Source organism: Aspergillus nidulans, chromosome IV (genome assembly GCF_000011425.1).
Source record: "Aspergillus nidulans FGSC A4 chromosome IV".
In the NCBI taxonomy this organism is placed as follows: domain Eukaryota; kingdom Fungi; phylum Ascomycota; class Eurotiomycetes; order Eurotiales; family Aspergillaceae; genus Aspergillus; species Aspergillus nidulans.
This window is the reverse complement of record NC_066260.1, coordinates 1445998-1466150: the sequence shown is the minus strand read 5'-3', so window position 1 is coordinate 1466150 and position 20153 is coordinate 1445998. Positions and strand designations below refer to the sequence as shown.

Sequence of the window (20153 nt, the reverse complement as noted above, 5' to 3'; positions counted from 1 at the left end):
TGAAAGCTGTGAAACCACAAAGAAAATGCAATTCTCGCTTAGCTCTCCCTCCTATGTGAGGTATTCCTATGTGAGGTATCCAGAATGATGCAGGCTTTCGCAAGGACAGGTTTACAACAGCTTACATCATCTACAATAGGGTATTCACATTCAGCCTGCCGCGACAAGTTATATTTGTTGATACTAACCGAAAAAAAAAAAGGGTTCCTACCATTCTCCTCTGTCGGGTTCTTCAAGGTAAATTAGACCATTTCGGGGCTGATACATTTTAGCATATGCTGGTGCCAGGGGTAGGTTGGAATCTTACTGGAGAAAACTGCCGGAGGCGGATTCCAGCTGCCGCGAGAATAGCTGCGCTCTGATTGTTCGTGGTTAGCTCAGGTTCATCAGGAGCTATGAGGGTCATCGCACCTCACTGTCCATGTTATAACCCTGTGAGTATACTACCTCCGAAATTCCCACCTGCGCAATCTTAACTGTGCAGGTCAAACACGGACATCTTTGGCAGACGGAGATTAGTTTATAGACTATCGTGGGAAGGACCAGGGTGGAAAGAGGGAATGGATAAACGAGCTTACGTGTCACAATATAATATTGCACCCTCCCGTATGCGCTCTCTTCCGGCTTCTAACAAAGCATTTTCTTCAGCGTGGAGACAGAGGCATGTTGACAGGCCGACGCCTCCGCCTTCGCCGCGATTGCACCTTGGACCTAATAGATTGTAAGCAACTCTAGTTCCTATCGTGTCATGGTACCATACATCCGCCTTCGTTGCAGTTTTTCAGATGCCGTGGAGTTCCATTGTAGCCAGTGCTGATGACGCGACGTTCTCGGACAAGGACACAGCCTACTCGTCTTTTCATGCAGTTGCTCCTCTGTGCGGCGAGGGAAGCGAGTTCCATGAAATACTGGTCCCAGTTAGGCCGCAGTCGTTGTTCATCGGCCAAATTAAGCGCCTTGAGAGCAGCATGCAGTTTTTCCAGTGAAGATGATGAATTGAAGAGGCGAACTTGTGCTCGGTCAGTTAGAAAGGCGCGGCCGATGTCCTTTTCGTACAACTGCTTATCATTCCAGAGAACAAATTCTTCTAGGCTAGGAGGATCAAGTCGCCTTCTTCGGCATCTAGGACAGACTTAGATTAAACTACGAACAGAGTCAGAGCTAGGACTTACCTGTTCGCAAAACGTTGCCATCGTAGACTGACTGGGGCATCAACGCTCACCAAAAGAAAAAATGGGCGTTGTAGAAAGCGATCTACCGTGGAGGCGTCCCCAATATTCGTAGTCACCCAGCGTTCCTGCCATCTCTTTGTTGCAAAATCGATCAGCGACCCGAAGTTCTCAAATACTAAAGATGGCTCTCCGCCAGATGTATTATTGGTTGCGTCAGAGAAATGAAGTCGAGGGTCGCTAGCAAATTGCGGAGGAGCGCTTGTCGTCACTTCAAGACGCCGAAAATTTTGCTGTTGGATAAGATATTCTGCCACAGCATGCTTTCCGGAGCAGATTCCTTGAATATTTTAGTAAGTTAGCCTCACTGTCGGCCAGGATAGCGTAGCCGACTAACCTCCACATAGACCAATTAGCATTGTTTCCTTGGTTTTCGCGGGCGAGTATGGCACGAAGCCAGGAAATAATGGCAGGGGCGAAAGAGGCTGAGACTTGAAGATATGTTCATTGAGTACAGAGTAATCTACTAGCCACAAAGATTTGCGCTCACGCATTTGGTATTACAAGAAAACTGAAATCCCAATTGGAAATTCAGGTCAGTACCCAGTTCACAAGGACATGGCAGAAAGCAGGAGCATGCCACAATTGTACAAGCTCTTTCCAATATGCAGTCCCACAGCTCTGAAGATATCATTCCATGACACCAAGAGCAGGTGTATGGTGTACGCCGAGTAGGTTCGAACAAATTGCAAGTTCTGCCAGTGAAGTAATTTATGACGGAATTATTCCGTTCCTATACAGGTACGTGATTCCTGCTTTAACCATGTAAATAGAGTGCCGCCAAGGATTGGAGTGTCTTTGATCATATGGAAGTACGCATCTTTTCAATAATTATCTACGCATGGCGCCTGATAGCCTTAACGCTATAGCAGTTTACACACGATACTAATTTCTTCCCTGGCATCATTCCCGGGCTCACGAGTATCCCGTGACGTAGCTGGAAAGGCAGTATAGTCACACGACGTATTGAACGCCATATAGTCCCTTTCCCCAAATGCTGCAGCAGGTACATAGTACGGACTTGAAATACCACGCTGTGTCGTCCTTCGGTTTTTCTTAAAGATCCAGCCAGTCCATCGCTACAGCTGGGTTCGAAGTACGTTCTATCGGCAAACCTATTGGTAAGGTGACTTCCCCGCCAATACTACGTCTGCTAGTGGTACAACCCCACTATAGCTACAGTTCGGATCAGCCCGTTGTCCCTCTACAAACGGCAACTATGCAGTACACTCCATTTGCCTCAGATATAGAGCTGCCGTTCTATATTGCCCTGGCTTCTCTCAAGATAAATCATGACAAGCTCGATGATTCCGCGCGCAAAGTTCTGGGCCTGTACGAGTTACGCCCGTCAGACGCTCCCAACGCCTCGTGCAGGATTCAAATACATGGGAATGCCCTCACTAGCGACGAGTGAGCCCAAGACCCTCTTATAGCATAGTATCTAGACGTTTGCCTGACCTAGCTACTTTACAGAGTTCCGTCTACTTATTACCGAGCGGAAGGCATGATAAAAAATGTTAATACTATTGAGGAGTACGCGAAGGCCGATAAAATGGGCATGCTCCAACAGTCTGGAGAAACGGTCAGTCTAGTGGCGGTCAAAAACGTCCTCACCGTATAATAACGCTGCGGTTCTAGATATGGAATGCTATCAACAACGGCACTATCTACTCATGTCCATCTCTGCTGTCCGCCTTCGTCATCCTCTCTTACGCTGACCTCAAAAAATACAAGTTCCATTACTGGTTCGCATTCCCTGCACTTCACTCAGACCCGTCTTGGACCCCACTGGAGGAGGGATGCGAGGGAGCGCAAGCACATCGACTTCCCAGTGTAGAGAGTTCTGCACTCGCCCGTTCGGTACAAGAGTGGGCTCGCGTTGTAGATGCGCCGCAACGAGGTTTTTTCCTAGCACGAAGGGTAAGGATGCGGGATGATGATACTGTCTCCTGGAAAATCGCATCCCTGTCAAGCTACGAGGACGGGTTTTTCAAACACGCGGAATTTGCGGATTGCTTTACCTGTTTTGTCGATCCCTCAAACTATGAAGAGGCCCCTGGCTGGATGCTCCGAAATCTGCTCGTTCTCGTGAAGCGAAGATGGGGACTTACAAAGGTTCAGATATTACGCTACCGGGATGGACCATCCCCGCGTGACTGCGGGCGGAGTATTGTGGTGACTCTACGACTGAAGACATCACAGCTTCCCGATGGGGGGGTTAAGGATGACCGTATGCCTAAGGTGACGGGATGGGAGCGTAACCCGTCTGGTAAACTGACGGGAAGAATTGTTGATCTCACGGAACAGCTAGATCCCAAGAGGTACAATTACACCGGACAGTTTACTTCGGCACAATGCTGACTCTACTATTACTAAGACTAGCTGACCAGTCTGTTGACCTCAACCTCAAACTCATGAAATGGCGGATCAGCCCGAATCTTGATCTCGAGAAAATCAAAGGCACGAAATGCCTTCTACTTGGAGCTGGAACCCTTGGAAGTTACGTTGCTCGAAATTTGATGGTGCGAATTTCAATCGAACTCGCATTTGCGTGCTTTGCTAATATCGTTAGGCTTGGGGGGTAAGGAAGATAACATTCGTAGATAATGGGTCCGTGTCTTTTTCAAACCCGGTGAGGCAGCCTCTCTTCAACTTTGCGGACTGTCTAGACGGCGGCGCGAAGAAAGCCTACCGAGCGTCCCAGGCTCTGTCGGAGATCTACCCAGGCGTGGAATCCGTCGGCCATGTACTAGCCGTCCCTATGGCAGGTCACCCTGTATTGGACGCGGAAAAAACAAAGGCGGATTTCGAGGTCCTAAAAGGGCTTATAGATGCTCATGACGTTATCATTCTTTTGATGGATACGCGCGAATCACGTTGGCTACCAACTGTGATGGGTAAAGCGGCAGGTAAAATCGTTATGAATGCAGCATTGGGATTCGACACCTTCGTTGTAATGCGCCATGGCGTCACAAACAACGAACACCCTGAGGAGGAGCTTGGGTGTTATTTTTGCAACGATGTTGTGGCCCCCATGAATGTGAGTTTTTGCTTGGGGCTTCGTGACACCCCTTGCTAATTTGGCATAAAGTCCCAGAAAGACCAGACGCTCGACCAGCAGTGCACTGTCACTCGACCTGGAGTAGCTGCCATTGCATCGGCTTTATTGGTCGAATTGCTAGTCTCGCTTCTTCAGCACCCGCTTGGGGCTGCCGCAGGTGCCCCCCAAACCCCGAATAACACTCAAAATGATCATCCTCTCGGGGTCATCCCGCATCAAATCAGAGGGTTCCTATCCACATTTGAAAACGTCTCTGTGGTAGGTCGAAGCTATAAATGTTGCAGCGCATGTTCCAGACCTGTTATCGACGAGTACAAGAAAAACGGCTGGAATTTTGTACAGAAAGCATTAAACGAAGTAGGTTATGTTGAAGAGCTGAGTGGCCTCAAAGAAGTTTGTCATCCACCATTGAGCATTGCATAACTTGCTGACCTTTTGCTTCAGGTTCAAGAAATGGCAGAAGCGAACCTGGCTGACATTGAATGGGACGAGGATTTGGAACCTGAAGAGATAACGCCGGTCATGGATTAAGCATACCAAAATTTCGCGCATGCCAAGGGGCTGGATCTTGATCTCTAGGGTCCTAGTGACTCGTGAGCAAATCTTGCTTTTTGACGTTGGATTTGCGGTCGAGAGCAATGAAGAATGCCTCCTTAGATTCCTGCTAGAAAAAATTAGTCAAACCACCACATATTGCCCACTGGTTAGCAAGCAAATCCATACACTGCGTGATGATTCTGGCTTGAGCCTATGCACCTTTCCAAACAATACTTTCAGCTGCTTCTCCAGGATTTTATCTTCCGCGCCCTGATAAAACTTGCAGACAAAGTGCCCACCAGCCCTGAGAACTTCAAAGCTGAACTCCAGAGCAGCACGGCAAAGGTCCTTTAGAGGATCAGTATTTGGGGGTAATCAAAATAGATTAGCGGGGAGCTGTACCATACTACCAGCATGATCTTTAAAAGGTACACCGCTGGTATTCATCATCCTGCGGTAAGGATTACTTAGACTTCTCTTCCAGAATCCGGTTGTTTGAAGCCAGGGGGCGGACATATCACTTAGTACTACATCTACCGTTCTTTGGGCATCCACAGCGCCGTTGTAATCCTCTCCCAAGTCACCACCGGTGCAGCTCGCCTCGAGGACAGACTCTACCATACGATCATGGTCCTCGACTTTCTGGAGAGCTCCTTGAGAGTATGGTCTGCCCCTTCGAGGATTGCGTACAAAGTCTCGGACGTACGCCTGAACCTCGGGATCCAAGAAATTGCCTTGGATAGTAGACACACCTTTTGGCGGTTGGCTCGGGATTATATCCACACCAAGGACCCTGCCAGCGGGCCGAGTTCGCGTCAACGCTACCTTGCGAAGAGTCAGCCAATGAGTAATTCTCATGACAGAGGATGTCGCGCGTACCTGGGACCATGATCCTGGGGCGTAACCCTATTTGTTTAATATTTTGTCAGAGAGTGTCACATTGTTGACTTCGAGTGTTACCATACTAGATCAACAACAGTTTGACCACTCTTGAAGACCCGGTATTTTTCATCTATCTGGAAGATACCGGTATAATCAGAATACAGAGCGCGGTTAGGTCATAGACCTAGTAAGAAATTACCTGTAGAAGCTTGAATGCCGCCCGGCTCTTGAGCCCTTGAACCGCTGCTTCCCGCGTATAATGATCCTTCAATTGGCGAGCTTGCCATCGTTTGGAGGAAGAAAATCTTTTCTGTAAGAATTTCTGAATGCTATAGACAGGTTGAACGCAGTCACTAAGCCTTAGGGTATGGAAGAATAAGGCCATGGCTAAAGATGCGGCTTTCAATGGCCCCCGAGAATGACGTGAGAAGAAATAAGACAGACAACCGGTCCCGACGATTGACATCAAGTCTTGGCATTTTCCATTCCGCAATCGAACAATTTACCAGGGCTACCAGAAGTTTGGGCTATGCGCTATATTCACAGGCAGTCGGAGGTGAACAGTTCTACCTACATTTAAGTAGATATTGGACATCTACAAGAGCGGGAACGGTAACGGGGTTGAAGGCTACAAGGTCAACTATTGTTATACGACTCAGAAGCGTCTTCTATCTCGTTTCAAGGGCGAGAACCCAATGGGCCCAGTAAATATGCGTTTCCCAACTAAGCCCATCTGCCCCGTACCGACAAGCTTTCGTCCCGGCTTTCTGATTTCCTGCGAAGTGTTGTCATCCTCGTCCTCATCAAACAAGTTTCTATCGCGCTGTAATCCTAGCTTGCGTTTTTTAGATGGTGCCTGTTTCTGTCCGACGGGCCGAGATAATGAAGACTGGTTGCTACGGTCCACATCAGGACTATCAGGAATCATCTGTTTCTGCCCGTTCCTTGTATCATCTTTCACGGCAGCCTTTGCCGGCGCCTGTTTTGCCAGCTTGCTGGGCTGTTTTGGGATAGGCGACTTCAACTGCTTTGGAGACGTGATCGTATTAGCGCCGTGTCCATCTTTCCCAGTATTACTAGCTTCGTTTAATTCATCATCCGAGCTCATTGACGAATCATCAAGTTCGGTTGTGCGGTTTAGGAAAGGGGTTATTGAGAATGATGATTTATCGCCAGGGAGTGTAGAAAATGGCTTCTGCTGAGTTTGCGCACAAACAGCCCCAGGCGTAGCGATCGTCAACTCAGGGTGTAAGCGAGTTGTAAAATTTCGAGGGTAAGATTCAGCGGCTCGCTCAGTAGGGACCTTGATAGTTGTTGTAGTGCCCCACTCTTCTTGCTGTTGCACTGGTGTATCTTCTAGATGACGGTCTTTCAAGACTACTGCGTTCTTATCGGCACCTCTATTTTCGCCGGAAACTGGTGGGGTGCTGTTTTTCTGCCGTGTATTGTGATGGCCGTGGCGACGCGCCAGTTCCAATTCCTGACGTGCTACTTCGAGCTTCGTGGTCAGTGCTCCGACGTCCTCTTTTTGTTGAGCTTGTTTGGCAAGTGTACGTTCATGCGCGCGTTTCTCATTCTCCAGCTGAATTTTGGTTGCGTTTAGCTGCCGGGTAATTGCTTGATTCTCTGCAAGGAGTGCGTTGGCCGAAGTGTTTTGAGACCTGAGTTCGTCGACTTCGGACCGTATGCTCGATACTTCTTTAGTTAAGCGAACTTTTTCTGCTTGTAGTTTCTGGGTATCAGAAGCAATTGCGCTCAGCGAGGCAAGTTCATGCTATGGAAAGTGTCAGGAGGTCAAGTCGCAAAACATGGCGCATGCATCACATACACGGAGGTTATCTATCTCGCGGGACGACGCATGGGCGACATGTTGTAGAAGATCAAGTTCCCTGATGGCGCGGTCGAGCTCAAGACGGATGCCGGACTCTGCCTCTTTGGCCTGGTTCAGGTCCAGACCTGCCTGGTTTAATTGCAATTGCAAATTTTCGTTCTCAATACGAAGAAGTAATTGCTCCATGCGCTGCACTCGGGCACGTTCGGTCTCAAGAACTTGTACTGTGTGCGCGTGAACATGATAAAATTCTTTCTCAAGATGCGCGGTTGTGAGGGCCATGCGGTACTACAACAATCGAGTCAGCTTATGTAGTGTTTATGCAGGCGCTACGCTACGTACATCATCTTCAAGTGTGTGTTCCAGGTCATTTGCGAGGAAATTCATGTTGTCCAGTTGGAGGAGAAGTGGTCGGATCACCGTTGTAGAGATATGTGTATTGTGTTTACAACGTTACTCTAAGGTCATGGGGAGTAGTGCGGAGGCGAGGCGGGAATTATAGAGTAGGCTGGAAGGAAAACTCCCGCAGTGGGCCCGCCACGCGTAGTGGACACCTAGCTTCTCAGACATTACTCTACCATCGGTATTGTGGTTGCCGCTGTTCTGTAGACGTGGTCTAAACCTCATTGCAAGCCATTGACTTGCTCTAGGCGCACCAACAGACCGGTGAACAAGGCTCATCTATGATCTTGTGCCAAGATGAAGCTATTCACCTTCACCTTTATTACGTCTCTCCTCCATCTCATCCCTGCTACACTTGCTGCCGCCCCAAATACCGACAAGTTTGAAAAGTATCAATTGATCTCTCGACTCGCGCCCTTACAGCTCAATGACTCGTCCTACGATGACATAACTTCAAGGCCTCGTGATTACCATGTCGCAGTGGTCTTGACAGCTACAGAAGCCCGTTTTGGATGTGTGCTTTGCCGCGATTTCCAGCCAGAGTTCGACCTTATTGCGCGAAGTTGGAACAAAGGCAGCAAACCGGATGATCTCAAGCTGCTTTTCGGTACTCTCGATTTTCGAAATGGCAAAGCAGCGTTTCAGAAAGTATTCAATAGCGCCGCTTCGATGATTCTCGGCTAATGAAGAATACAGCTAATGCTCCAAACTGCGCCTGTCCTTCTTGTATTCCCCCCAACGGTCGGCCCTCACGCCAAAGTTGACGACAGCCCATCGCGATTTGACTTTAGCGGGTAATGCCTCTAGAATCCAGGCACATTAGCGCAAATTTGGCTGACAGACATTATCCGCTAGTCCCGTTTCCGCCGACCAAGTCTATGCTTGGATCAACCGTCAGCTTCCCGATGGACCAAAACCACCACTAGTACGCCCGATAAATTACATGAGAATTGTCTCAGGTATCACAATTTTAATGGGGGTCGTTACCCTGTTCAGCGTTCTGTCGCCTTATGTTCTCCCAGTTGTCAGAAACCGCAATCTTTGGGCTGCGTTTAGTCTGATTGCTGTCCTCTTATTCACTAGTGGGCACATGTTCAATCACATCCGCAAAGTCCCCTACGTTGTTGGAGATGGGAGGGGTGGTATCAACTATTTTGCGGGAGGTTTCTCAAACCAATTTGGGATGGAAACACAGATTGTCGCCGCAATCTGTAAGTTACTTAGAGACCCCCGTCTGCATTTACACCTAAGGCTTCAGATGCTAATACGCAGCTCCAAAGATGCTGTGCTCTCCTTTTCTGCAATAGCATTGGCTATGAAGGTGCCTCGCATTGCGGACAACAAGTCTCAACAGGTGGCCGTGGTCATCTGGGGGGCTGTGCTCCTTGGAACATACAGCTTCCTCTTAAGTGTTTTTAGAGCGAAAAATGGTGGGTATCCTTTCTTCCTCCCCCCTTTCTGAAACATTCAGCAGCACGCACCCCTACTTGCGTTGGTGGACCGGTTTCTCGTGGCAAAACTATTTGAAGTCGTGCGCTTTCTCAGAGCATCGGATGTCCCAGAGTAGGAGACTGGTAATTCTGGACAGGCATTGAAGATATATTTGTACACAGACTATGAAGAGACTGGCCTCTAGAATGGAATAGTAATTCACATGCTGAACTCTTGGCAAAACTTGAATCAAGGTGGTTATAATACTGACCGCCAACCAGCAGACTTTGAAGGACTTAAGTAGAACAGTGCACAGGGCGCAGTATCTTCCTCCCGTAAAACTGATTTTTTCCTAAAATAGATGGCACCAATGACCAAAAGGCATTAAGATCGCGATAGTTGCTAGGTTGGGAGGTTGGGAGGTTGGGAGGGTTTCAGCGCAAGTAATCGGCTGGGACATGGAAAGGAGGCCGGACCAATGTTAAACCATGACCAAACGTCCTCATATAAACCATCCGTTAACTTACTCTCCACCATCCCGTTCCACACAAAGACAAACATATTTTGAATCTCAAAACGGTGGGAATGTGTGGTCTTGCTTGCTAGCGTGCTGTATTATCAAATATGTCGCAGCCTACCGGAAATCCCAGCAGTATGCTGGTCTCAGCATTATCTGGGACTACTATCTTAATATTCGTGCAGCTGGCCTCAAGAGTTTTCATTTTCGCATCGAATCAAGTGATACTGCGAAGCTTATCGCCATCAATCCTGGGGATGGCATCGCAACTTGAGCTGTTCTTGATCTCGATTTTATACTTTTCTAGGGAAAGCATACGAGCCGCGATCCAGAGGCACCCACTAGAGTCTCTACCTACACATCCCGCTGCAAACATAGACACGAATGCACTGTCGCCAGTCAGAGAGCGGGAAAAGAGGAGAATCCGGGCAGCATCCTCTCAGTCAATAGTGAACATGTCGTATTTGAGTATTGGCATGGGCATCATAACCGCTACTGCATTCGCGGTGTTTTATATGCGATTTGTTCCTGTGGAAGTCTCGGAGACTCCTTACTATCACATGAGCGTTGCGATTACAGTCATTGCTTCACTTCTTGAGTTGGCCTCTGAACCTATTTTTGCCATTATACAGCAGTATATGTTGTACAGCAAGCGTGCAACTGTTGAGATAAGTGCTGCCTTTTCAAAAAGCCTGGTCACTTGCGGAACATTCATTTGGGCTGTGCAAAATGGCCATACTCTTGGTGTGCTCCCATTTGCGCTGGGACACCTGTCCCACGCTCTCATAATCTTTTGCGGCTACTTCATCGTTGCATTACGTCAATCCAACAGTTTTCCTTTCTCCTTCCTGCTTTCCCGGATAAGCCCAAGGTAGGAACATCGAGATTCATAAGTATACCGGGGCCACAAGGTAACAGCAACTAGTGACAGCTCAGCATACATCGGCGATAGATTTTCAAGGCGCTTGGTGACATTGTCCGCAAATGTTTTCTTTCAGTCAGTGGTAAAGCACTTGCTAACACAGGGTGACTCAATGATTCTTGCCACTATGGCAGGCCTACAGGATCAAGGCATATACGCGCTAGCATCCAACTATGGCGGTTTACTGGCTCGTGTTTTTTTTCAGCCTATCGAAGAGAGCAGTAGGCTTATCTTCTCATCACTCCTCAGCAGCGGCGAGAGCAAGGATCTGGTGGCCAACGTTACCATTGCCAAGGACCACTTGCTGAATGTGATGAGAGGATACATGATGCTAGCAGTCCTGATAACCCCCCTAGGCCCTACTTTGGCCCCAAAGGCGCTCCATATCTTGGGTGGACGACGGTGGACAGCGCCAGAGGTTGATGGCCTTATCGCCCTATACTGCTACTATATTCCGTTTCTAGCTTTTAATGGTATAGGCGAAGCCTTTGTCTCCTCGGCTGCAAATCCAGTGGAACTCCGAAGGCAAGCTGCGTGGATGGGAGTGTTTTCGGCATGCTTTACCATAGCAGCCTATTTGTTTCTGTCGGTGGGTGGGCTAGGTGCGCGTGGTCTGGTGTACGCCAATATCGTGAACATGTCCGTGCGGATAATATGGAGCTATTCCTTCGTCCGGAATTATTTACGAGAGCACAGATCAGACTTGTTTATGAACGAGTTCTCCCTCCGATCTTCAACCTATGCTGCTGCAGTCCTCGTGGCCGCTCTATTATCGAATACGGGAGTCCTAACGAAGTTGTATGGAGACCTGATCCTCTTTATTGTTGGAGCTGGTTATTCTCTTTTACTGTAAGTCAATCATCTTGCACAAGGGCAAACACTGATCGAAGATCCGTAGGCTATATTGCGAGAGGCAGCACGTCATAGTCTACTACTACAAGTTTTCTTTATGGCTGAGATCCAGAAAAATGCGATCTAATGTACAGCAGGTCAAGGCGGATTAGAGCTAGTCATCAAATACAATCTTGGTAGCCGCCTTTCCCGGCTCAACATCCTTGAAGAAGGCGCCATATGCGTCATGCTGCTTCTTCTTGACGGTGGAGCCGAACTTGAGTAGAGCTTCGGGCACCTCTTGATTAGCCGCTTTCAGAACATTGATCAATCTGTTGTTGTTGATTAGTAGATTTTCAAAAGACTCCAATAGAAATATGGGTAAAATCACTACTTACGCGCCAGACTGGGCCTTATCAGTTTCCGTAAACAGGGTTATAGCATGCCCATCAGCCCCAGCGCGACCGGTGCTGCATAGATAAACATTAGCCATAAAAATAACGACGAGCCACTTTGTCCTTACCGGCCAATTCGATGAACATAGTCCTCCACAGTGAGCGGAAAAGTGACATTTACGACCAGTTTCACATGAGGTATGTCAAGGCCGCGAGCCGCGACATCAGTTGCAACGAGAACGGTGGCCGCACCTGATTTAAAGGCCTCGAGGCTTCTAAATCTTTCTTGCTGGCTTAAATCGCCGTGTATACCCGCTACCTTGAAGCCCTTGGTTCGAAGGAGTCTCTCGACCCGCATAGCCTCCTTCTTGTAAAGGCAGAAGGCGAGCACTTTATCAGGAGTTCCACGCTGATGCCTGTTCAGAATTTGCACTAGTCTTTGCTCTTTCTCGTGTGGTTTTACCACTTCGACAACCTGTTTAATCCTGCTGTTTGCACGTGGATCTGCAGACGGGTCACCACCGATGGTGACCGTGACTGGAGAAGTCATAAATGTAGAGGCAAGGTTCCTGACAATAGGAGGCCAGGTTGCTGTGAACATAACAGTTTGACGTTTTGACACTGGCATAGGAGAGATGATATCCTTGATGTCTTGCTCAAATCCTTTATCTAGCATACGGTCTGCTTCATCTAGGACAAGATATTTGACCCTGCCTAAATCCAAAGAGCCGTCATTCTGAAGGTCTTTCAACCTTCCAGGAGTTGCAACAACCACAGCTGCAGACTTCAAAGCTTCACGCTGTTCGTCTTTCTTGACACCGCCAAATATGCAGGCGACTTGAATATCCACTTTTTCCGCGAACTTCACAAGTTGGTCATAAATCTGCATTGCGAGCTCTCTTGTCGGGGAGATAACAACTGCAAGTGGTCTGCATGATTTTTGTTTGGTCTTCAAATCAAGCACCTTCTTTAGACACGGTAGACCAAATGCAAGAGTCTTCCCACTTCCAGTCTCTGCAATTCCTATGACATCGCGGCCTGCAAACAGAAGTGGCCATGTTGCCGACTGGATAGCGGTCGGCGAGGCGAAACCATCTAACGGAGCGTAGAGGTCTTTATTGCTGGGGGGTAAGAATGAAAATGAGATAATTGGGCGCAGAGACGGTTTATCTGCTGAGGCATCCGTTATCTTGATGGAATGGTCAGAAAGAAATTTATCAATTTCTGTTTGAGGAACATTATCAAGAGCAGGGGATTGAAAATAAGGCGGCGAAACTTCAGTGTTTTTTTTCGTGTCTTTCGTGCCTTTAGATTTTTTGCTTGGTCTGCTATCGCCAGTCTGATCTTGGTGCTCTCGTTTTGCCATGATTCGGCTTTTCAGGGCTACAATCAAAAAGTTGAAGCAGAGTGGAGAGAAGATATCTTTCAGGTACGCTTTTTTTTCTCAAATTTTGTTACATTTTGTAAACTAATCCATGTGGCGAGTACCGAAGATATTGCAGTAAGCCATATTAGTAGTTAGCGGCTTGGCATGGACTAGTCTACCGACTGTACCCAGAAGTCAGCGGTTTTACTGAGCGAATTATACTGTACGCCAAGCACTTCCTCAGGCTGGCCTCTCGAGTCAAACGGTTCTCGACTTGCCACTATTAATAAATTCCTGTACTCAGTATCATATCTCAACCGTTGGCTCATCAAACAATGTACTGAGCGTATTTTGGCGCACTGGTAATATAGTAAGCTCGTGGAGGGGCAGTAGTGCCAGAAGACAGTTCCAAGTTGTATGCAGAGAGATTAGATAATTATATACGTTATTCAGAATTATTCAGACTGGATGTTATTCCATGAGATTAGATTCACTCAAGTAACGCCACATTATTCTGAGTCGTTCCCAAATTTCTATACCTCAAGTCGATACAAACAAGGCAGGAAAAGGGTCGACAACGACAAAAATGCTATAGAATAGCTTTGAGGAAAGCAAAAGCCATCAACCGCCCACAAGATCAGAACATAATTAGGAGATACTGTAACTGTCAATGATATCTGCAAGACGAGATGCCTCTTCGGAGTAGTTGACGGGTTTGGCATACGATACTTGGTATCGAATTCTGGAGATCATGATTAGCATTGAGGATCATAGTATTCCGGATCCAGACTTACCGTTGCTGATCCCCATAATGATCTATCTTTGCTCTGCATCCGAAAGTCCAGGTGCGACAGGTGGCATTCTGAATAACGTTGCCAAGTGCCTTACCGTCGTTCTGAGGCAATTCCATGAGCTGGTTCGCACTCATACCCAACAACAACCGGCCAACGTCATCGAAACAGTTAAGATAAAGCTGTCCAGTGTGATCACTGACGTTGACAAGCATTATATAGCGATACTCTGCGCGTGGGTGAGTCTTGTCGCAACGCTCGCAACGCCACTGACCGGGGTCGACCTCTGTGACCTTCTTATTACAACCCTCCGAAAGACATGCGGGGTAACACAGGTTGTCCTGTTTTATGTACACGACGGTCGCCCTTAGTGTAAAGTAGGAAGGCTCCTCTGACATGCCCAGCTGCTCCTCGCGAACTTGGGCGATGGTTTTCAATTGATCTCGTTTCGTGGCGGACATCGTTCCGACTGATGAAGCATGAGAAGCAAAATTCTCATTCCGACCTTGCGCATCGTACCAGCCTTTGAGTCTATGTGCTTCTTCAATATCGGGGTCCACAGTCACAGAACCTGAACTGAGTAAACTCAAGCTCTTTCCGCCAAAGTCGGAGACTTTGACTCCCTTGAAGGCTACCACAGACTCTGGGCTGGCAGCAAAATTCATTGCCGTCGTGCCCCAGATCGTCAATCGCACAGAGAATCCCGTGTTGTCGACCAATGTCAGTTCGCGCTTGTCATAGGGCTTCTTTGTTGTTTTTGACACGATCTGCGTGGTCTCTCCAACATCTTTCAACACTCCTATAACATCGATCGTCGTATCCTTCTCAACAGACTGTAAGTCTCCAATAGTGGTGAAATTGAAACGCACTTGTGGGACGTCATTCTGTTCTTCCGCCTATAAATAGTGTGAGAATATGAAGATGGACAGCAGTTTAAGCACCGACCTTCTCGACCAAAGTATCTCTTTCAAATGTAAGCTCATAATCATTGTTGAGATTCGTAAATTGTTTCTTCGCAATCTGAACGCGGCAGGGGCTGGAAATGTAGTAGACCTCACCCTCTTGAAAGAGATCGTACAACGCAGAACACTGCTCATTAAACCCGGTGGCGCGGATTTCGCCACTATCATCCAGCAGATTGACACTAAAGAGCGTGCCGTCACCACTCCTTCCGTGGAAAGTTTTTATGGGAGACTTGCTCGTGCATCGCGCTTTGATCGTCCACTTATGAGCATATGGAGAAATCGCCTCAATGGGATATATAGTGGCAGGTGCAGATCCCTGCATAGGCCGTGTATGCTGAGCCCGGGAGCTGATTTGCGAGGGTGCATTTTGAGCTTTGGCCCCGTAGAACCCATTGCTGGAGATTGTCGTGGGTTGTGGCTTCTCTTCCTCCTCTGCTTTGCTCTCCAAGGGTTTCGGTTCGCCAAGCTTTTCAGCCTCTCCCAGTTCCTTGAGAACCTCGAGGTCAAGAACAATAAGAATCCTATAATAATCAGCATATACTCCGAATCTGGAGCGTAAAATACTACTTTTTTCCTTTAACGGAGTTTGCTTGAAATTGCTTGAGCCTCACAAAACAGCCTTTGCGTAGGAGACCATCCGTCACAAAATGATTTGCTTCTAGATACAAGATAGCTCATTAGAAACCTTGCATCTAATGGTTCACGCTCGGTACCACATACGGATGGCAAGCATTGTCTGCACATAGTTTGATATATCGCTGAAAACAACCCTGTATCGTTCCTGATTGTTTGCTTGGGGTGGCAGTGGCTTGACTTGGACACATTGAACGATAGGTTCAGAGATCTGAGGTTTTGTGGCGTCAAAAATCCCACTTGGGACACTGTCAGTACCGTTACAGATAAAGTTGAGGGAGACAAAAAATAACAGTGAGTTACCTGAGAGCTCCTACGGAGACATGTGATGCTTGCGAGGCCATGGCAGTAACCAGGCGTCTGCTGGGAAATTTTGGCCGCGTCCGGGTCCTTGTTGAATTATGTCCGTAAAGCTTTGCAACGAGCGTAAATCCAACAGAAGAAGCAGTGAATAGTTTGACTTCAAAAGTTTATTATCGACCAATGCAAACAACCCGGCAAGAAGGATGGTTGAAACGTGGAGGGGCTGTGGAAAACATGAGACGCGGTAGGGACTGCTGAGCGCGCTGGTGAGACGCGTTAAGTGGTGGCTTACCTAAGTGAATCAAACACTGCGACCAACATTAGTTAGCCCCTCAGACCAATGACGACCAAACTATAGCGGCCGGCAGCCTTTACCCCACTTGATGATTCACTTCTCCAACCAGCATTTTGGGAAGTGTTTGAATTAGTAGAGCGAGTCTGTACTCCGTACACGCTGGCAGTAGTCTACTTGGGCTTCCCGTTAGTAACCTTCAGGACTGATTGTATCTGGAGCCCTGCCTTAATTACATCATATTTGCTTCACTATGGCAACTTGTGTTCATGATTTACCTGGTGCGTTCAGCACTCCAATCTTCATGGCCATAAGCAAGCCAAGCTAACTCTATTGCAGAACTACGGCCACCGTCTGCCTCTCAAGCCGTTTATCGAGAAGACTGTACGCAATGTTTTGACTCTGTTGTCTGTGAACACCCTTTCCTCGTTCACGTCTTTGTTCTAACCACGGGAGTTATCAGGACGACGAGTCTGGCCTAAATGTCTGCCTCTCCTGCTTTAATGGAGGCTGCGCTGGACCAAGGGATCATGCACGTCTGCACTTTGAGCGTTTCGGCCACCCTCTGGCGTTGAATATACGCAGGACCCGTAAAAAGATCCAGGTACTCAGCCACCACCTAGCCCATGACTGTGGTCTGACGTGCTGACTGGGAACAGCGCGAGGAGCCTCCACATAAGATCTCAAAGCTTGCCATCAACGCAGAGACTGACGAAGACCGTTATGACACAAGTACACGTGTTGTCTGCTATTCCTGCGGCAGGGACGATGTTGGTGAGCCGAGTGGCAAACTCCAGTCAGTCATTGAAGGCGTGATGCATGCCACGACCTTCTCGAAGAGAGAGGAGATAAAAGCCTGGGAACAGGAGTTTATTCCCTGCGAGCACACTACTGGCTTGATTCAGCAGGAGTCCAAGCGCATAAAGTCACAGGGTAGGAATATTCATGAGGTCTTTTGAGTGAGTCTAACCAATATGAGCAGATCTCAGCCAGTGCTCAATGTGCGACTTGAGACAAAATCTCTGGCTCTGCTTAGAATGCGGTAATCTAGGCTGTGGTCGCAGTCAATTTGGAGGTACTGGCGGTAATTCACATGGACTTGCACACTTTAATGCGACATCCCACGCCGTTGCCGTGAAACTGGGTTCAATAACTGCCGATGGTTCAGCAGATATTTACTGTTATAAATGCAACGAAGAAAGAATCGATCCTGACCTTGCTACGCACCTGTATCATTGGGGCATTGATTTAGCGGGGCGCGAGAAAACGGAGAAAAGTCTCATGGAAATGCAAGTTGAACAAAATCTGAAATGGGATTTCTTGATGACGACTGAAGATGGACAGGATCTGACACCAGTCTTCGGCGCAGGCCTGACAGGGTTGTCGAATCTTGGAAACAGTTGCTATCTGTCTAGTGTGGTCCAGTGCCTTTTTGATTTACCAGAGTTTCAACGCAGATATTACCATCCTAACGAAGACCCGCCTCTGGCAGAAACACCAGCTGCTGATTTCGAAACGCAGCTGCGAAAACTGGCGGATGGTACCCTCTCAGGACGATACTCTCGGCCAGATGATAAGACTGTCGCCTCTCCAAAGCCACAAGAAATCCGACACCAAAAGGGCTTGGCTCCATCGATGTTCAAGCATCTTATCGGTCGCGATCATCCTGAATTCTCGACTATGAGACAGCAGGACGCCTTTGAGTTCCTACTGCATGTTTTCAAGCACGTCACATTGTCCAAGCACCCTGTAGGGATGGATAATCCGATTGATTCTTTCAAGTTCAGCATTGAGCAGCGGCTGCAATGTCTGAAGTGCAGAGGAGTTCGCTACAGGCTCGATGAACAAGACAATATCTCGATTCCAGTGCCCGCTCGTCGAGTACCCGATTCAGAAGGTTCCAACTCTGATGGCTCCTTCGAATCTGTGACGCTATACGATTGTCTAGACGCATTTACTGCCGATGAGACCGTTGATCTTCGTTGTGCCCATTGTAACAGCCAGGAGAAATTCTCCAAACGGTCTGCTTTTCGGACAATGCCAGCGGAATTGGTAATTAATGCTCGACGCTTTGAGCTGATCAATTGGGTTCCGACCAAGCTGGATATTCCGGTAGAGGTTGAAGATGCACCTATAGATTTGAGCTGCTATCTTTCCACCGGACCTGGTGAGGGGGAAGACCTCCTTCCGGAAGATGAGGAGACCGGTGGCTTCGAGGTCAACATGGACACTTTGAACCAACTGCTTGCAATGGGTTTTCCACGGGTCAGGTGTGAAAAGGCACTTTACTCTACTGGAAACTCAGATGCTGAAGCCGCAATGAATTGGCTCTTATCTCACATGGACGACCCTGACATAGATGAGCCGGTTCATAAAAAACGCGTTTCGGAATTTGGAGCCAACGAACAGGACTTAGCTAAAATAGCGCAACTAGGTGACATGGGCATCGATGATTCTCGCGCTAGGAAGGCGTTGACTGCCACAGGTGGTGATATTAACCGAGCTATTGACTGGGTTTTCAGTCATCCAGGCGATGAAGATGAAAGCTCTGTTCACGAACCGCCGAGCGGAAATGCTGATACATCCGTAGTCCCGGGTTTCGCTACTAGTCCGGCAACCTATCAACTTCGCTCCATAATTTGCCATAAGGGCGCTTCGGTACATGCTGGGTAAGATCCAGGAGCCTTGATATTTACCTCCAAAATAAATTAACAGCTGGTCATAGGCATTATGTTGCATTTGTGCGAAAACATTTGCCCGGAAAGTCCGGTCTTTCTTGGGTGATGTTCAATGATGAGAAGGTTGTGGAGGTCGACGACGTGCAAGAAATGAAAAAGTTCGCCTACCTCTACTTCTTCTCAAGAGTGTAGCAAGGCAGCCTGGCCGTCTGGTAATTGTCAGCATACATGAGCAGAATCAAACTCACCGCACAGGACTGGTTGGCTGTGACTAGCTAGACCTAAATATATGGCACCTGAGCAAGCATTAGATCCAAATACAAAAAAAAAAATACAAACAAGAGACTTGACGGGAAATGGCAGAATATAGTCTTTTACTATGACCCACCTGCTTGAACAGGTGCGGTATTGCCGTATCTTTCTTTTGTCTGTCTCTGTATGGCCAATGCTGCTTTGGAAAGACCGATTTAATGGTGGCAGCAACTAGACTTGTTAAACCCAACCCGCGAAACCCGCCAAGAATTGGGTTGCATTAGACCTTCTAATAATCCATTGGGTTTTAGATGTTTTTGGCTGCCCCCGAGCCCAGCGGAGCAACCCGCTGGGTTGCCAAGATATCTGAATGGGTATATTACTGTATTTAGATTATATTTTCTTACTTAGATGGTTTATAATACAGTATTTTAAATACAGTATTATATTAGCTATATAGATCACTGCTTATTAGAGTAATGATATACATAACTGGGTTATTTTGGGTTATTTTGGGTTGGGTTAGAATTATTTGCTAAACCTATAGGCGGTTTACTGTGAAGGTAACCCACCCTAGAAACCATGTAGGTGGATCAGCTAGGCCTGAAACCCTGCCCCAACCTATAGTTTAATAAGTCTATATCTAGCTGGTATTCTAAGATTCTAACTTCTAATTATAGATATAAAAGAAATTCTTCTTACTCTATTTTTCAGGTATAGTACTACCTTACTATATTTTTTATTCTATTTAAGTATCTTTATTTATATATTACCTTTTTTATACAGCTTCTATAGTTGCTCTTTAGCTAGTTAGAAGATAGTAACTACTATCTTT

The 20153-nt window shown here is 47.5% G+C and overlaps 9 protein-coding genes across 9 annotated transcripts, besides 1 other annotated feature; 4 read left to right on the top strand and 5 right to left on the bottom strand.

The window, feature by feature from the left end:
- Nucleotides 1-20153: part of a sequence feature (contig 1.129 1..627835(1)) that runs on past both edges of the window.
- Nucleotides 155-1723, bottom strand: ANIA_07429 (deoxycytidine monophosphate deaminase; the record flags this gene model as incomplete). The annotated part of the gene is made up of 7 exons (XM_675606.2): nt 155-258; nt 308-358; nt 412-499; nt 579-711; nt 756-1122; nt 1173-1509; nt 1567-1723. 4 exons carry the CDS (start codon nt 1721-1723, stop codon nt 628-630), a joined length of 945 nt encoding a protein of 314 aa, XP_680698.1. The 3' UTR covers nt 155-258; nt 308-358; nt 412-499; nt 579-627.
- ANIA_07428 (putative autophagy ubiquitin-activating enzyme ApgG) lies at nt 2449-5075 on the top strand (the record flags this gene model as incomplete). Its single annotated transcript, XM_050611984.1, has 7 exons — nt 2449-2639; nt 2703-2811; nt 2868-3550; nt 3607-3751; nt 3802-4269; nt 4321-4683; nt 4735-5075. The coding sequence occupies 7 exons, from the start codon at nt 2449-2451 to the stop codon at nt 4819-4821; spliced, it is 2046 nt and encodes a 681-aa protein (XP_050467950.1). The 3' UTR covers nt 4822-5075.
- On the bottom strand, nt 4969-6175 carry ANIA_10940 (uncharacterized protein; the record flags this gene model as incomplete). The annotated part of the gene is made up of 5 exons (XM_050611983.1): nt 4969-5175; nt 5230-5652; nt 5689-5733; nt 5793-5843; nt 5909-6175. The coding sequence occupies 5 exons, from the start codon at nt 6173-6175 to the stop codon at nt 4969-4971; spliced, it is 993 nt and encodes a 330-aa protein (XP_050467949.1).
- ANIA_10971 (uncharacterized protein) lies at nt 6221-7927 on the bottom strand (the record flags this gene model as incomplete). Its single annotated transcript, XM_675604.2, has 4 exons — nt 6221-6279; nt 6454-7483; nt 7538-7828; nt 7883-7927. The coding sequence occupies 4 exons, from the start codon at nt 7925-7927 to the stop codon at nt 6221-6223; spliced, it is 1425 nt and encodes a 474-aa protein (XP_680696.2).
- Nucleotides 8916-9578, top strand: ANIA_07426 (dolichyl-diphosphooligosaccharide--protein glycotransferase; the record flags this gene model as incomplete). Its single annotated transcript, XM_675603.1, has 3 exons — nt 8916-9153; nt 9250-9372; nt 9556-9578. The coding sequence occupies 3 exons, from the start codon at nt 8916-8918 to the stop codon at nt 9576-9578; spliced, it is 384 nt and encodes a 127-aa protein (XP_680695.1).
- ANIA_07425 (uncharacterized protein) lies at nt 10270-11381 on the top strand (the record flags this gene model as incomplete). The annotated part of the gene is made up of 3 exons (XM_675602.2): nt 10270-10761; nt 10843-11230; nt 11292-11381. Exons 1-3 carry the CDS (start codon nt 10346-10348, stop codon nt 11379-11381), a joined length of 894 nt encoding a protein of 297 aa, XP_680694.1. The 5' UTR covers nt 10270-10345.
- On the bottom strand, nt 11740-13457 carry dbp3 (RNA-dependent ATPase DBP3). The gene has a single exon (XM_050611982.1). It carries the CDS (start codon nt 13402-13404, stop codon nt 12163-12165), a length of 1242 nt encoding a protein of 413 aa, XP_050467948.1. The 5' UTR covers nt 13405-13457; the 3' UTR covers nt 11740-12162.
- Nucleotides 13876-16341, bottom strand: ANIA_07423 (replication factor A subunit protein RFA1). Its single transcript, XM_050611981.1, has 6 exons — nt 16097-16341; nt 15881-16032; nt 15728-15818; nt 15141-15681; nt 14199-15091; nt 13876-14146 (listed from the first exon to the last, which is right to left on the bottom strand). The coding sequence occupies exons 1-6, from the start codon at nt 16135-16137 to the stop codon at nt 14053-14055; spliced, it is 1812 nt and encodes a 603-aa protein (XP_050467947.1). The 5' UTR covers nt 16138-16341; the 3' UTR covers nt 13876-14052.
- Nucleotides 16658-19385, top strand: ANIA_07422 (ubiquitin-specific protease UBP14; the record flags this gene model as incomplete). The annotated part of the gene is made up of 5 exons (XM_675599.2): nt 16658-16669; nt 16728-16772; nt 17048-17321; nt 17440-19057; nt 19114-19385. The coding sequence occupies 5 exons, from the start codon at nt 16658-16660 to the stop codon at nt 19256-19258; spliced, it is 2094 nt and encodes a 697-aa protein (XP_680691.1). The 3' UTR covers nt 19259-19385.

What these genes read in the sequence shown, in the direction of transcription:
- ANIA_07423 (XM_050611981.1), bottom strand. Translation starts at nt 16,137, where the DNA reads ATGGCCTCGCAAGCATCACATGTCTCCGTAGGAGCTCTCAG. An exon ending in GCAGACAATGCTTGCCATCC is followed by an intron (nt 15,819 to 15,880) that starts GTATGTGGTACC and finishes TCTTGTATCTAG; the next exon opens with AAGCAAATCATTTTGTGACG. An exon ending in AACTCCGTTAAAGGAAAAAA is followed by an intron (nt 15,682 to 15,727) that starts GTAGTATTTTAC and finishes TGATTATTATAG; the next exon opens with GATTCTTATTGTTCTTGACC.
- dbp3 (XM_050611982.1), bottom strand. Translation starts at nt 13,404, where the DNA reads ATGGCAAAACGAGAGCACCAAGATCAGACTGGCGATAGCAGACCAAGC.